At 36.0% G+C, this 14303-nt stretch overlaps 1 protein-coding gene across 1 annotated transcript; it reads right to left on the bottom strand.

Annotated features, from left to right (window-relative positions):
* Positions 1 to 8767: 8767 nt before the first annotated feature.
* LOC145122403 (uncharacterized) lies at positions 8768 to 12378 on the bottom strand. The gene is made up of 2 exons (XM_079058010.1): positions 12305 to 12378; positions 8768 to 9305 (listed from the first exon to the last, which is right to left on the bottom strand). Exons 1-2 carry the CDS (start codon positions 12376 to 12378, stop codon positions 8768 to 8770), a joined length of 612 nt encoding a protein of 203 aa, XP_078914136.1.
* Positions 12379 to 14303: the final 1925 nt, after the last annotated feature.

Below are 14303 nucleotides of genomic sequence, written 5' to 3'. Positions count from 1 at the left end.
AGCTTCTTGTTTGTCTTCCCAGTTGAACTTCGTATCCTTTTGGGTTAGTGTTGTAAGCAACTTGGCTATTTTGGAGAAATTCTCTATGAATCTGCGGTAATAGCCAGCAAGTCCTAGGAATTGACGCACTTCTGTTTGCGTCTTTGGTGCTTCCCAATTCCTGATTGCCTCGACTTTGGATGGGTCAACATGAATTCCTTCATTGCTAACTACATGACCTAAAAATTGTACTTCTCTAATCCAAAACTCACATTTGGAGAATTTGGCGTACAACTTTTCTTTTCTTAGTAGTTTCAAGATTATTCACAGGTGGTGACCATGTTCTTCCTTGGTTCGTGAATATATCAGTTTATCATCGATAAATACGATCACGAATTTATCCAAGTATGGTTTGCAAACACGATTCATGAGATCCATAAACACTGCTGGGGCATTGGTCAATCCAAAAGACATAACTAAGAACTCATAATGACCATAACGAGTTCTAAACGCTGTTTTTGGAATGTCGTCTTCTTGTACTCTGAGTTGATGGTATCCTGATCTAAGATCTATCTTTGAGTAGTAGCTGGATCCTTGCAGTTGATCGAATAGATCATCAATTCTTGGAAGCGGATAACGATTCTTGATCGTTAGCTTGTTCAGCTCCCGATAATCGATACACATCCGAAAGGATCCGTCCTTCTTCTTGACAAACAAGATTGGTGCTCCCTAAGGTGTGAAACTTGGTCGGATAAAGCCTTTGTCAAGAAGTTCTTGTAGTTGGCTAGACAATTCTTGCATTTCAGATGGAGCCAACCGATAAGGAGATTTCGCTACTGGTGCTACTCCTGGAATTAAGTCGATTCGAAACTCGACTTGTCGGACGGGAGGTATTCCAGGTAGATCTTCAGGAAACACGTCAGGGAAATCACATACTTGAGGTATGTCCTTGATTTCTTTTGTCTTTCTCTTCCTATCTACAATGTGGGCTAAGAATGCGCTACATTTCTTATGTAGATATTTTTGGGTCTTAGTACAAGAGATGACTTTGAGGTTCTTCCCTGATTTATCACCATAGATAATCAGGGCTTCGCCATTTGGTAAGGGTAGTCGTATGGCTTTCTCATGACATAGAATTTCGGCGCGGTGTGAAGATAACCAGTCCATGCCAATTATGACATCATAACAACCGATAGGCATTGGCATGAGGTTGACGTGAAAAAGGTAGTTATTAAGAGTTAACAGACAGTTTTCTAGGATTTCATGTGTTCTCTCGGTTTGACCATTAGCGATTTCTACTTCATAGATTTCTTTTAATTTACTAGACTTATGACTTAACAATTTTATAAATGTCGGAGTTATAAAACTTCGATCTGCTCCAGAGTCGAAGAGTATAGTAGCATATAAATTATCTATGAGAAACGTACCAGATACGACCGAAGGGTCCTGGATAGCCTCTCTGCTTTCGATCACAAATGCCCTGCCATGTCCTATGCCTCCTTGACTCCTTAACTTTGGACATTCTTTCTTGATGTCTCCAACCTCCCCACACTCATAGCACTTTCTTCCTTCACCATGGCCTACTCCAGTATTTGTTCCCTGATTCACTGTTGCAGGTGTCGTGCTCCTGCAGTAGCTAGCAGTATGCCCCTTTTTCTTGCACTTCGTGCAGACAAAACAGTCACCTGGATGATGACGGTTGCACTGATTACACCATGAAGATTTTGGTTGTGTGGGTATTGCTGTCGTGGTTGTATAATTGGTTGCCACTTCTTGTCTTTTCTCATATGATTGTTTGGGATTCTTCCTATTAAACTTGCGCTTGTTTGTTCCAGATTTGGGAGACTCGGCCTTTGAGACCACTTCTGCTCCTTGGATCTCTATGAGGGTTAGCTGATGAGCTATTATTTTGGTGCTGTCATAGGTCGTAGGCTTTCATGCGATCACCATGTCTTTAATTTGCGATGCTAAACCCCGGATATATCGCTCAATTTTCTTATATTCAGGGGTTACAAGTGCTGGACACATTACTGCAGGATCATTAAATCTAGCGGTATAAGCTTTTATCTCTGAACCCTTCATGGTTAGGGTCCATAATTCTTGTTCCAGTTTATGTATCTCCTCCCTAGGACAATACTCTTCTTCTAGCATCATTTTAAGCTCTTCCCATTTCATGGAATTTGCAGTATCAATTCCCATTGCATTCACATGGCTGTTCCACCATGTAAATGCTGCATCAGCGAAAGTACATGCTGCAAACCGTACTTTACAATCATCTGGACAGAAGCTTATTTGAAAGACAGACTCTGTCTTTTCTATCCACCTAGTCAAATCAACAACCCCTTCATTTCCATGAAAGCTCTTTGGCCTGCAATTCATAAAATCTTTGTAGGTACACGTTCTAGCGGTCCCTACATGGCCTTCATTTCTAACTCCATCTCTTGTGACATTAGATAGAGCCGCAACAATTCTTTGAGCTATGATTTCTTCAATTTGTACTATACTTATTGGGGGGTTTGGTTCTGGTGGTTGTTGTTGTGGTGCTGATGGTCGGTTAGGGTTTAGCCGAGCACTACTCCTTCTAGGCATTTTGTTTTAGTTCCTATTATAAATAATAAGAATTTTATAAGTTTCATGAAGAATTAGTCATTTACTACACGAGTACTAAATACTTCAATTATTCTTCAAAGTGTAAAACATAATGGATAACACAATGATTACTCTAATATATGCTTCATATTATTACCAGTGGTTACATCAGTTTATTTAGGTTTATAAGAGAAAAGTTTCTATAAACATTGCAAAATTTGCAAGGTTTTCTACATCCTTGCTATAAACTTTCCTCTTTTCGCCTTAAATAGTCTGATTTCTCTATTTACACAACCACTAGTTTTAGCTTATCTACCAGAAACCTAAGTGATGACCTAGCACGTCAGTGACACTAACCACTTGCTCCTCAAATTCTTGAGTTCTCTGCTCAAGACTTCCCGTGCGTTCTTCATTTCTTGAGGTTTGATTGTAGAGCTCTAACTCTGCAATCCTTGCATCGTGAGTAATCATGTCATTATAACCGAAATTTATACGATGATGGACATCCATCACCGATTCCTGATGTCGCTTCCTTTGTCCTTCTAGCCTTCGTACTCTTCTAGAGAGATGAGTAGCCCTTCCTTTGACAATTTCCATCTTATCTTCAATTTTCACACTTTTCTCGAACAATTGAGATAAAGTGTTAACTTCGGAAGAATGTGGGAGATGTGGTCGAGATGATTGACCAGTGTCATACATCTTAGCAGCTCTTTCTTCCACCACCCACCTATCAACGGTTTGTGCGATCTGTGCAGGTTCATCTTGAACTCTATGACTTCCTGAAGATGTCGCCTTCTGATTCTTCTTAATCTTTTGCCATATTGGTATGGATTTACGTGCCGTGCGTTTCATTTTTGCTCTTCCTGGAACTTGACGGTAAAGAGTACTCAGTGGTGGTAAAGATGATGCCACTGATTCTGTCTTCTCCATTGATTCGCTTTCTTCCATTGGTTCACTCTTTTCCCATTGGTTGGAGGGTAAAGGTGCTCCATCGTCAGAAGGTATTGGATGAAAGGTGGTTGGATTTATAGGGTAGTAAGGATCGCCTACCATCATAGGGAATGAAACTTCCTCTTCTTCATCCGTATCCTCGATGATTATCCATTCCCGTGAATGTGCCATGTCGAATTCCTATACATTTTGGAATCACCAAGAGTTTTAGTCTATCAAATATTACTCCCAAATTAAATAGTTCATATGATCTGATCATAATAAAATGTAGTTGCGCACCTACACCTAATTGTGATAGGATATACGCACATATAAACTTTAGTTGGAATATTTGATCTAAATCCTTGAGATCAAAAACATTTCGGGTATTAAGGTGTATTCTCATCGCGGGTCTGAGTCTTTATATATGACTCTATATTCTTATTTATTGTATTCACGCTTTAACTATTGTTTGTTACTTCAGGTCTATCTGATAAGGCTCCGGCCAGTCAGGACAGTCGAAAAGGCAGGATCATTTTAGCATATAGCTGTTCTGAAATCCAGCAACCCAAATCGACATGTCTATCCTTGTCACCGCTCCCGTAAGTAGTCCTTCAGTAGAATAATTAATAATACTTTTTATTGTAGGCTAAGGGATATACCTAAACCTAATAGAGTAAGCCCTAACTATTGACGTGCTTTCCTAAGAAAGTACTAGTTCACTATAGTTAATAGCTCTAATACCAATTTCTGTCACACCCCCAGCTATCGGCGGAAACACCGGGTGGTGTAACGTCATGCTTCGTATCACAGTTATATAACATACATTGAACAGTACTAAGAAAATGCATACCTTTATTGATAATTGAAAGTTACATAACTGTTTTTCTAGAGCCTATTACATAATATCCTCCTATGGCATACTTCTTAATGAACAAAAAGGTAATAGTAAAACTTCTTCTATTCGAATACATACCAGCTTTTCAAGTTCCTGAAAACACATGCATTTTAAAATACGTCAACATAAAGTTGGTGAGTCCACAGGTTTTGACTCCATAAAATAATACATTTTTCCACGTTCAAAAGTATAGTTTTGAAAGTATCATTTTGACTCTCCAACATTTAGGTGGTGTTTGTTTTTTGTCTGCAGATCTGCGTGACATCTTCTGTCTGCGTCGTGCAGACCACGCGCAGACATTAGCCGTCGCAGACTGTTTGTTTTTTTGAAGACTGCAGACCTAAAAATGTCTGCGCGCCCTCTTCTTGGCGCAGATGTGGACTAGAGTCTTCTAACATCTTCAGACATATTCTAGCTTAAAAAAAACACATATAGCTTTTTTTTTTTAAAATTTTTTTTTAATTTATATTTTTTCCAACTTTATTAATGATAAACAATTTGAAAAAAAATACAAAACTTAAAAAAAAACGTTCAACGATACAAACATGATATTTTTGACAAATTTATAATTAAAGATTTATTACAATAATAGTCGTTGAAGTTGTTTATATAAATATGAAAAAAAAAATCATAATATATTCTTATATTTTTTTTCCAAATTTTGTAAAACATTATTTAATACAGTATCGTCAATTTCTCGAGAAAATATTTATGGTACGTTTTTAATGGATTTAATTGAAAAAATCGAATTTTATTTCCATCCATTTATGTATCAAATTCTTTGATCCCTAATTATAATGTTTAGTTATAACTTTGCAATCAAAGTTGTTGGTTTTTATCAAATATATACGTTAACTCATACCATTTTTATTTTTATTTTTTGTACAATAATAGATAAAAGTTGATCTAGATTTGTTAATTATTTATAACAAAGACATAAAAATATTAAAAAAATCACTTTGAAGTTTAAAAAATTCAGTTCATTTAGATTTTAGTTTATTTTAATAGCCCGCAGATGTTAAAAAAACAAACAATCTTCTTTTTTCAGACTGCAGACGTTTGGTCCACCTCTTCTACTACAGAGGTCTACAGATATGGTCCGCAGACTGCAGACATTTTGCATCAGAAAAAACAAACAGCACCTTAGTATGTATATTAGGTATAATAGTTTACTTATCAATTAAGTGTTATACCTAAACATTCCTTAAACCTAAGGTATAAGTAAGGGGAAACTTATACTTAACATTAATACTTGTATACGACAAAGTGTAATGTTTCTAACAATTTGCTACCATGAGCCTGTAACCGCTGCTATTAATACCTCTGATAAAACACACTCATGATTTACCATGAGAAACAATACACTCATGATTTACCATGAGAACAACACCGTACGCTTCATCGACGCCGGAACAATAACAAGTAAAAGGATAGTTCATCACTCGCTTTTGGTTGACTGTAGCTAACAGTCACAAGTGGGGTGGTCAACCTGTATACTAATTATACACGACTTCCTCGCTTACACGGGATTAACGGTTACAGTTCAGAGGATTTCCACTAAGATCACCAATCTTAGTTGATGAATACAATTACTCATGTAGACTTCGACGACTTCCTATAGCTCTAACAACAAAAGCATTTTCATGTCTAAAACCCTAAGTTACTAGACTATGATTTTAAACAGTACTCCTAACTTCATAACATTTAGGCAGTATAACAGTTACATCTTGAAGTAAAACCAGGTTTTATCTTGACATAAAACCAATAATAACAACATATAACGTTCCTAGTTTTATCTTGACATAAAACTATCAATAACAATATATATAACATACTAAGTTTTATCTTGACATAAAACTAACAATAACAACATATAACATACCAAGTTTTATCTTGACATAAAACCAATAATAACAACATACTTTATAACTTAACATATAGAACTTCCGAATATAACTTCGGAACTATATCGCACACAACATATATATAGAATCCTAAGTATAACTCAAGATCTACATTAGTAAAATAACATGCTGACAAGTTGATAATAGTTGTATATATTCAAAGTATTTTATTTAGAACAACTATACCCCGACTATTATAACTATATAATATCATATAATAATAACGTATATATAATATTTAGCATGCGTTTTCCCCCGAAATATTAGAAAGTGGGGCCGTGAATCTCACCCTAGTAGCGTGATTTTATGTAATCTAAGCAGAAACGGTCAGCGTACGAGGTCGTCGGGGCTCGGGATGCAAGATGGCCTCAACAAAGGAGAGATGAGAAAGAAGTTTAGGTGTAAGGATGGCTGAAGTCGGACCTACTATTTATAGTACGGATTTTGGACCCTCACGTCGTGAGTTTTATAAGGCTCACGTCGTGAGTCTAGCATGATCATCCCGTAGACTTGCCATTTGCGTCCCTAGCTTCGGAAGGGGTCCCTTTGACTCCTCACGTCGTGAGATATCCTTGCTCACGTCGTGAGTTTGGATCTTATCCCCTCGCAGCCTCGTCACACACCTTCTAGATTCCGAGATGTGGATAAATGACTCCTCACGTCGTGAGTTCTGTGCTCACGTCGTGAGCTCAGTCACATTAGGGTTTCTGACAGCTGAATCTTCGGAAGGTCGTAACTTTCACATACGAACTCTGTTTTTGACGTTCTTTATATGCACACGTAGGTATTTACAAGTACTACAACTCTCCTTTAGACTCCAATAGCTAATTATAAGTTTATTTTAAATTCCTCTTATTATAGAGATTTATAGTGTTCGGTTTATCATAACTTCTTCATGCGAGGTCAGATTCAGACATTCTCTATATTTTGGGAATGGTATGGACGTATACTTTGAGTTGTATCATAAAGAAAGTTCATATTTATATTAGAATTTATCATGAACTACATAGCACTTTTATCACATTACTAGTTTAACAAAATCACATTACATGATTGGCATAATCACTTGTGATTGTCTATTGACCTATTTTGACTAGTGTTATAGTATTCCATACCAAATCTCATAAGGTGTTTTCTCTACCTTCTTAGTTGGTGCCATATTAAAGATACGAGCTGTAGTGAGTAAAGCATAAAGCCAAAATGATAAAGGAAGGGTACTTCGACTCATCATAGATCGAACTATATCATGTAAGGTTTCATTTGTCCTCTTAGAAACACCATTAATATGTGGTGTTCTAGGTGGAGTGAGTCACTGAGTTGTGAGATAATCCTACGACTCCTTAGATGGTCCTGGAACTCTTGGCTCAAGTACTCACCTCCTCTATCTGAACGAAGGATTTTGATTGTTTTGTCGAGTTGTTTTTCAACTTCACTTTGAAACACTTTAAACTTTTCAAATGCTTCATGTTTATGTTTCATCAAATACACATAACCAAAACGACTATAGTTGTCGTCAGTGAAGGTGATATAATATCTCTCACCATATCTAGACATTGTATTAAAAGGTTCACATACATCAGTGTGTATGATGCCTAATAAAAGACTTTCCCTTTCACTTGTTCCAAAGAAAGGGGATTTTGTCATCTTGCCACATAAAAAAGATTCACATATTTCAAATGACTCAGTGTCATTTTCCCCCAAAAGTCCACTCTTTTGGAGTTGAGATATGCGTTTATTATTTATATGTCCAAGGCGACAATGCCATAGATATGTTTGGTTCAAATCTGGTTTGAGCCTTTTGGTGTTAACATGATAAAGGGACTTATTGTTTGAGGTGTCATCCATGTTTAGTTCATAAATTCCATTTATTGGTCTAGCCTCAAAATAGAAGATTCCTTTTAAGAAGAGTGAATGTTATCATCAACAAATTTGAAATCATAACCAGATTTTCTCAAACGTGAAACTGATACAATAATTCTAGTAATAAAGGTGATCAAACACACATTGTTTAATGTTAAGTACAGACCAGATGGTAAATGTAAATCAAAATGTTCAATAACTTTGACTGCAACCCGTGCTCCATTTCCCACATGAAATACCATCTCATCTGTCTTCAGTTCCCTACTCTTTCTGAACCTCTATAACGAATTACAAATATGAGTTCCACAACCAGTATCTAATACCTAAGTGTTTGATGAAAAAGTAAATAATCCCATTTCAATCATGAAAATGGATATACCTGAAGGGCCTTCCCCAACCTTCTTGTTCTTCAACTCTGCAAGGTACTTAGGACAATTCCTTTTCCAATGCCCGAAAACTCCACACTCAAAGCATGTGTCATATTTGGCAACCTTTTCCTTCTTTTTGGGTGGTGGGTTTTGGGAAGCTTTCTTTCCTTTGCCCTTGCCAACTTGTGGCTTTCCCTTGAAGTTCTTGCCTTTGTTCTTCTTGACTTTTCCTTCCCTAATCATGAGCACTTGGGGGTATTTACTTGGATATTATTTTCTGTAGTTTTCATCATCCCATGCAACTCAGAGATAAGTTTCTCCCACCCATTCATGTTGTAGTTCATAATGAAAGCATTGTAAGACTTTGGCAAAGAGTTCAGAATGATATCTGTAGCCAAGTCTTGTGGATATGGAGAGCCCAATCTCTCCAGTTGATCCATGTAACTTTTCATCTTGAGAACATGTGTGCTCACATTCCCACTCTCCTCCATTTTCATGGAATGAAGTGCTCTCATAGTGTCAAACCTTTCGGTTCTAGCTTGTTTACCAAACATCTCCTTGAGATGTTCAATCATGTCAAAGGCAGTGTAGTGTTCCATATCCGGCTGAAGACCGGGAACCATAGAGGCAAGCATAATACATGAAACATCAACTGAATCATCTATATGCTTTAGCCATGCATCATGTGCAGCCTTTAGGAAAGCATGCGGTTCATCAGGAGTTTGGTTTTGAAGGGCATAGTCTTTTTTTTCTTGTTTGAAAACGATTCTTAAATTGCTGTGCCAATACAAAAAGTTGGAGTGGTTGAGTTTTTTTTTTGTCAAGAATTGACAGAATGTTCATTGGGTGATGTGTTATAGTAATTGGTGGAGCCATCTACAAAAGTTTAACAAAGTTTTCATTTAGTATTTAATTCTTTAAATAATAATACCCTTTTTGTTTCCAAAAACATTCTTTATTTAAAGTCTAGGATCCAAGTTACAAATCAAATAAATAGTTAGGTATCATTTATCCCATTTACCCAATTTTAACAAGGTAAATAACTTGTATTAATTACACCATTTGTAATTCCTAGGTTTATGATACCCTTAACAATCCATTTGTTAATTTGACATGTTTGGTCTCATATATGCCTTGGAACACTCTTGCTTAGGTGACCTTCACCACAAGAGGTTTCCAATCAAGTCATCCAATTAGAGAAACTTGTATAATTGGCCTATAACTTGGTTATAGAAATCGCAAAAATACTTTGGCCATCAAAAGATAATACCAATGGTTAGGTATCATTTATCCCACTAGCATTATACATGTGATGTGCAAATGTTTCAAATTGGATGGCATAGACTTGCATTTTGAAAAAAGAGATTTGAGTGTTTTATTATTTTATATAAAACATGTGATATCATGATAATTGCATTCATCCAATATGTCATGGTATCAATTTTTCAAAAGAAATCACTTTTAAGGTTCTTATAAAAACCCGATTTTTATATTTCGGTTTGGTTAAATTTAAAAATTAATACCTAGTATTAAGTTTGTGTTTGAGCCATTTAGAACCCTTTTAATATTGTTTAATAAAACTTCTTTTTATTAAATAATACTTTGGAGGTTGAATAAGTTATAAAAACATGATTTTTACACTTATAATTCAATATTTCAAAAGTTGTCGTAATTAACAATTTTATAAAAACGGTTTTCATTTTATGGCTAGAATATGTTACATCTAATGTCCATATTTTACATTTTCAAATCCAAACTCCATGTGATGTTTATTTTGTCCAAAAAATATTTTGGGTTTGTGAAAAACTAAATTATCAACCACACAAAATATTTACTTGAAAAATAAACAACACAATCATGCATTTGACATAAACAAGCCTTAAACTATATAACAGTTTTGTGAGCCAACACAAAAGTGTTATGTCCTTCCTAAGGGACAAAGGGACCAAATATTACAACTAGTTCTTCATGTGATCTTTAAGATCCCACTTGCAATGACAACCAACTTTGTAGCAATTTTATAAATCTTTATAAAAGTTATGAACCTTTATAAAACTTTATAAAACCGTGGGTCTCCATGGTTCTTCAAGAAATGACCTCCATCTTCATATTGTTACATTTTTCATAAAATAAATCTAGTCTAAAACTAATATATTACATAAAAATAACAAGAATAAAAACTAGCTACTTTTATTACATACTTTATGAATAAAAGAATATTACAAACCATTTTCAACCAAATCACATAAACAACAACGCAAATGGCCCAATGATTGTTTATGCACTCTAAAATACATATAAACATAAAACAACCTTTGTTTTTCTAAGACAACTTTAAGTGAAAAAAATTCATTTAAGTTTTGTCACATAAAATAACAATTATAAAGTTGTCAAAGAAAATATGTATGAACTTGTTTTATACAAAAACAAGTTATCCATATTCTCCAAAAACTAAGATTTCAATAAGTCAAAAAATCTAACCAAACTTGCAAGGTGGCTCTGATACCAATTGTTGGGCTTTATTTAAAACTTAGTTTTAAAAACTACAAATAATGGCAAACGGCAGACTTGAGTTTTATATATAACATAAACAATTTATCAGCCACGAAGGATCATCTTGCAAGTAAATGAAAGATTTAAAAACACAACCATAGAAGGAAGAAGTGGTAACAACCTTTGAAGCACTTTGAATCCTCTAGGGGAGGCTTGGAAGTTGATGGAGTGATGATGAACTCTTGATACAGCAACAATGTACCAACTTGATGTAATGCTGGTTACAACTCTTAAGCTTTAAGTCAAAACAAGATTATGACTTAAGCAGAGGATGGAAGCCACTTATATCTTCAAAGTTCAAGACTTTAGAGAGAAGATGGAGAGGGAAGAAGAGGCTCTCGGCCTTACTTGGTTCAAGAAGAAGGTTGCAAGAGTGCAACCTTTATATAGCCATAAAGTGAAGTCAATACCCACTAGATCTTAACACTTTTTGCAAGCATGTCCCTATGTCATGAGTGTGTTTCTTCAAGCTTGTATTCTTTACATTAAACAAATAAAAAAGGCCATACCCTAACTAATTTGCACTAGTTTCAGCCATGGCCATCAAAAGAAGAAAGTTGTTTAAATTTTATAAACTCCAAGTTTATAAAATATAAACTTTGTCTTTAGGTAAAAGAAAAAAAATACTCAACTAGTCCAAAATGTTGTACATGACTTATTAATTCATACATTATGAAATAATGTGTTACTTGTATTGTTAAGTAATTATTTCCTTGAAATAAATATTTTTTCCAATTTATTATAAGAGTTTTTGAATATTTATTAAAATCAATTTCTAATAAATAATCATTTGTATCAAGTTGTTGTTAGTGTGACCCTTAGGATCATATGTCATTTAGCAATATCATTTTAATATGACTCTTGAGCATACTAGACCTTTCAGTCTTGAGCTCTGTCTTTCAGAAGACAGGAAGCCAGTTTGACCATTTCCCAATCAGGAGAACTGCTAGTGTGGAAGGCATTAGCAACATCCGCTAACCAACGCCTGCTCGCGATCGGGTCCTTCTTCCCGAAGAAATCCAGGGCTCCACATACCCGGAACTCACGAAAAGTCAAAGTTGCGAGCTCCCATCATCGCTACCATCTCAGAACGGAATGAGCCCAAGAGCTCCTCTAAAACCTTCATGATACCCTCCTAGATCCTACCAAATATCACATGAGTCTGCTCAAGAATACTACAAGTAATCTTTGACGAAATGAACTCCCGCATTTGATCATCTAACTGTCTGGCTCCAGAACCCGAATCTGAACCCTCACCGGCACCAGAACCACTATCAGGTCTTCTTCGAGTGACCATCGTACTGAAAATAGACCATTCAAACCATCAGAACACACAATATATATATATATATATATATATATATATATATATATATATATATATATATATATATATATATATACATACATATCGAGGAATCCCATACCCTACAAGCTTCCTGGTATCAACGCAACTTTCCTTGACTCGAGTACGAATCCTATGCTTTCAATAGTACGGGCCCATACTACCTTCCACATCTATCTTTACTTTCCTCAAGGATTGCTTCGAATCCTCCAAGTCACTCCCTTATCCATGCATATAATCATCAGCAAGACAAGGCTCCCAACATTAAATCTCTTCCTAGGCTTTCCTAGGGCAACCACCACACTACTCCCCATCATCAGCTGTAGAAGGAACTTCCCCTAACACCTCTCTGACTAGATCACAAATACAATTACATATCACCAACACCAGATAATTATTTGAATGAAAGGTCTCACACTACAACGGTTGGACTAAAACAAGAGTTGCGCAATAGAGTTAAAACCTAATCTTCTAAAGTTATTTAGTCTGAATAATATGTAACTTAGCATATTCGCTTACTAGTTAGCTGAAGTTAATGGGAACTCCTAAAAGCACAAAGTAAGCAGCATTCGAGCATCGAGTAATCAGAACAAGCATAACCTAAACATGTCATCCTATTACTGACTGATCAGTACTGGCATGCAAGTCTACAAGCTCATACAGTAGGCATACAAAGGCATCTCTCCTAGAATTCTATCATCCAAATCATGAGCAAATCCTTAGCCCTAAACTAGCATGCAATTCATAGATTCAAAAATCAAAGCATATCATAAAACATGTATGGGTATTTTGGGAAAACTTACTTGAGCTTGGTCGATTGCATGCATCATACCCCTTTTTATATTAGAAAACTCTTTTATAAATATTTCCTTTTGAAAAATCTACCAAACCCTTGGTTTGAGTTCAGACACACCCAAGAGTATGCCCGAATCCCTCAAACCAAGGCTTTGATACCAACTTGTAATGTCCCAAAAATCAAGACCAAAAAAATTTAATGTTTAGATTAATAAAACCATCTTTCAAAACATGTTCATAAAACCATAACAGAATCAAAGTATAACCAAAACATCCAAATACATCAGAGTCAAATAAAATGTGGAAAATGTAGTGTATGCGATGCGATCACCCCGAGCTTTTCCCTTTCGATTCGGAAGTACCTGAAACATAGACTGAAAACCGTAAGCATGAAGCTTAGTGAGTTCCCCAAAATACCACATACCACACATATCAACCATATAACGGGCCCCGCCCGGCATTGAGCCCTGCTCGGAATTTTTTTTTCAGAAATATGAGATGGGCCCCACCCCATCACATTCATCAGGCCCCGCCTAACATCGAGCCCCGCCTGATATACATATAAACATAATAACACATGCAAAAATCACAAAGATAAATAACATACAATATACTTATCAGGCCCCGCCTGGTATCGGGCCTCGCTCGGTATACATATCAAATATATTACATGCAAGAGTCACACAGACAATTAGCATCCTAAGCATAATAAACCATGGGCCGACATTGGTGCCTTCGAGCCGTCAAGCATAGTGAGGAAACTCACCTCAAGTTGTTGAATATCTCAGATAAGGACTCGGACTGCTGATCCGGAAAAATCCCCGTGCTAACACCATCAAATAATATCCAATCGATAATTGGGTTATAGCCCATAACTAGATTCCTAGTCCAATTGTCCACACTCTGTGTAAAAGACCATTTTACCCCTTCCTAACTTGGCCCAAAATCCGAGGCACAATCCAATAGCACCAAAAAGCCTAATAAGGCCCAACTTCCTTATTGGGCCCAAAACCCATCATGAGCCTAATTCCAACAAGGCCCAAGGCCTAGTAATGACCCTACTATCGGAAGGCTAGTGGCCC

Source organism: Lactuca virosa, chromosome 6 (genome assembly GCF_052849685.1).
Source record: "Lactuca virosa cultivar CGN04683 chromosome 6, Lactuca_virosa_CGN04683_v6, whole genome shotgun sequence".
In the NCBI taxonomy this organism is placed as follows: domain Eukaryota; kingdom Viridiplantae; phylum Streptophyta; class Magnoliopsida; order Asterales; family Asteraceae; genus Lactuca; species Lactuca virosa.
Note: the sequence above shows the minus strand (reverse complement) of the source record. Positions and strands in the feature narration are given on the sequence as shown.

Excerpts from the sequence above, each read along its gene's own strand:
- LOC145122403 (XM_079058010.1), bottom strand. The coding sequence starts at position 12,378 with ATGGTCACTCGAAGAAGACCTGATAGTGGTTCTGGTGCCGGTGAGGGT. Across the intron at positions 9,306-12,304 it reads TCGGGTTCTGGAGCCAGACA|CAATTTAAGAATCGTTTTCA; the intron begins GTTAGATGATCA and ends GTATTGGCACAG.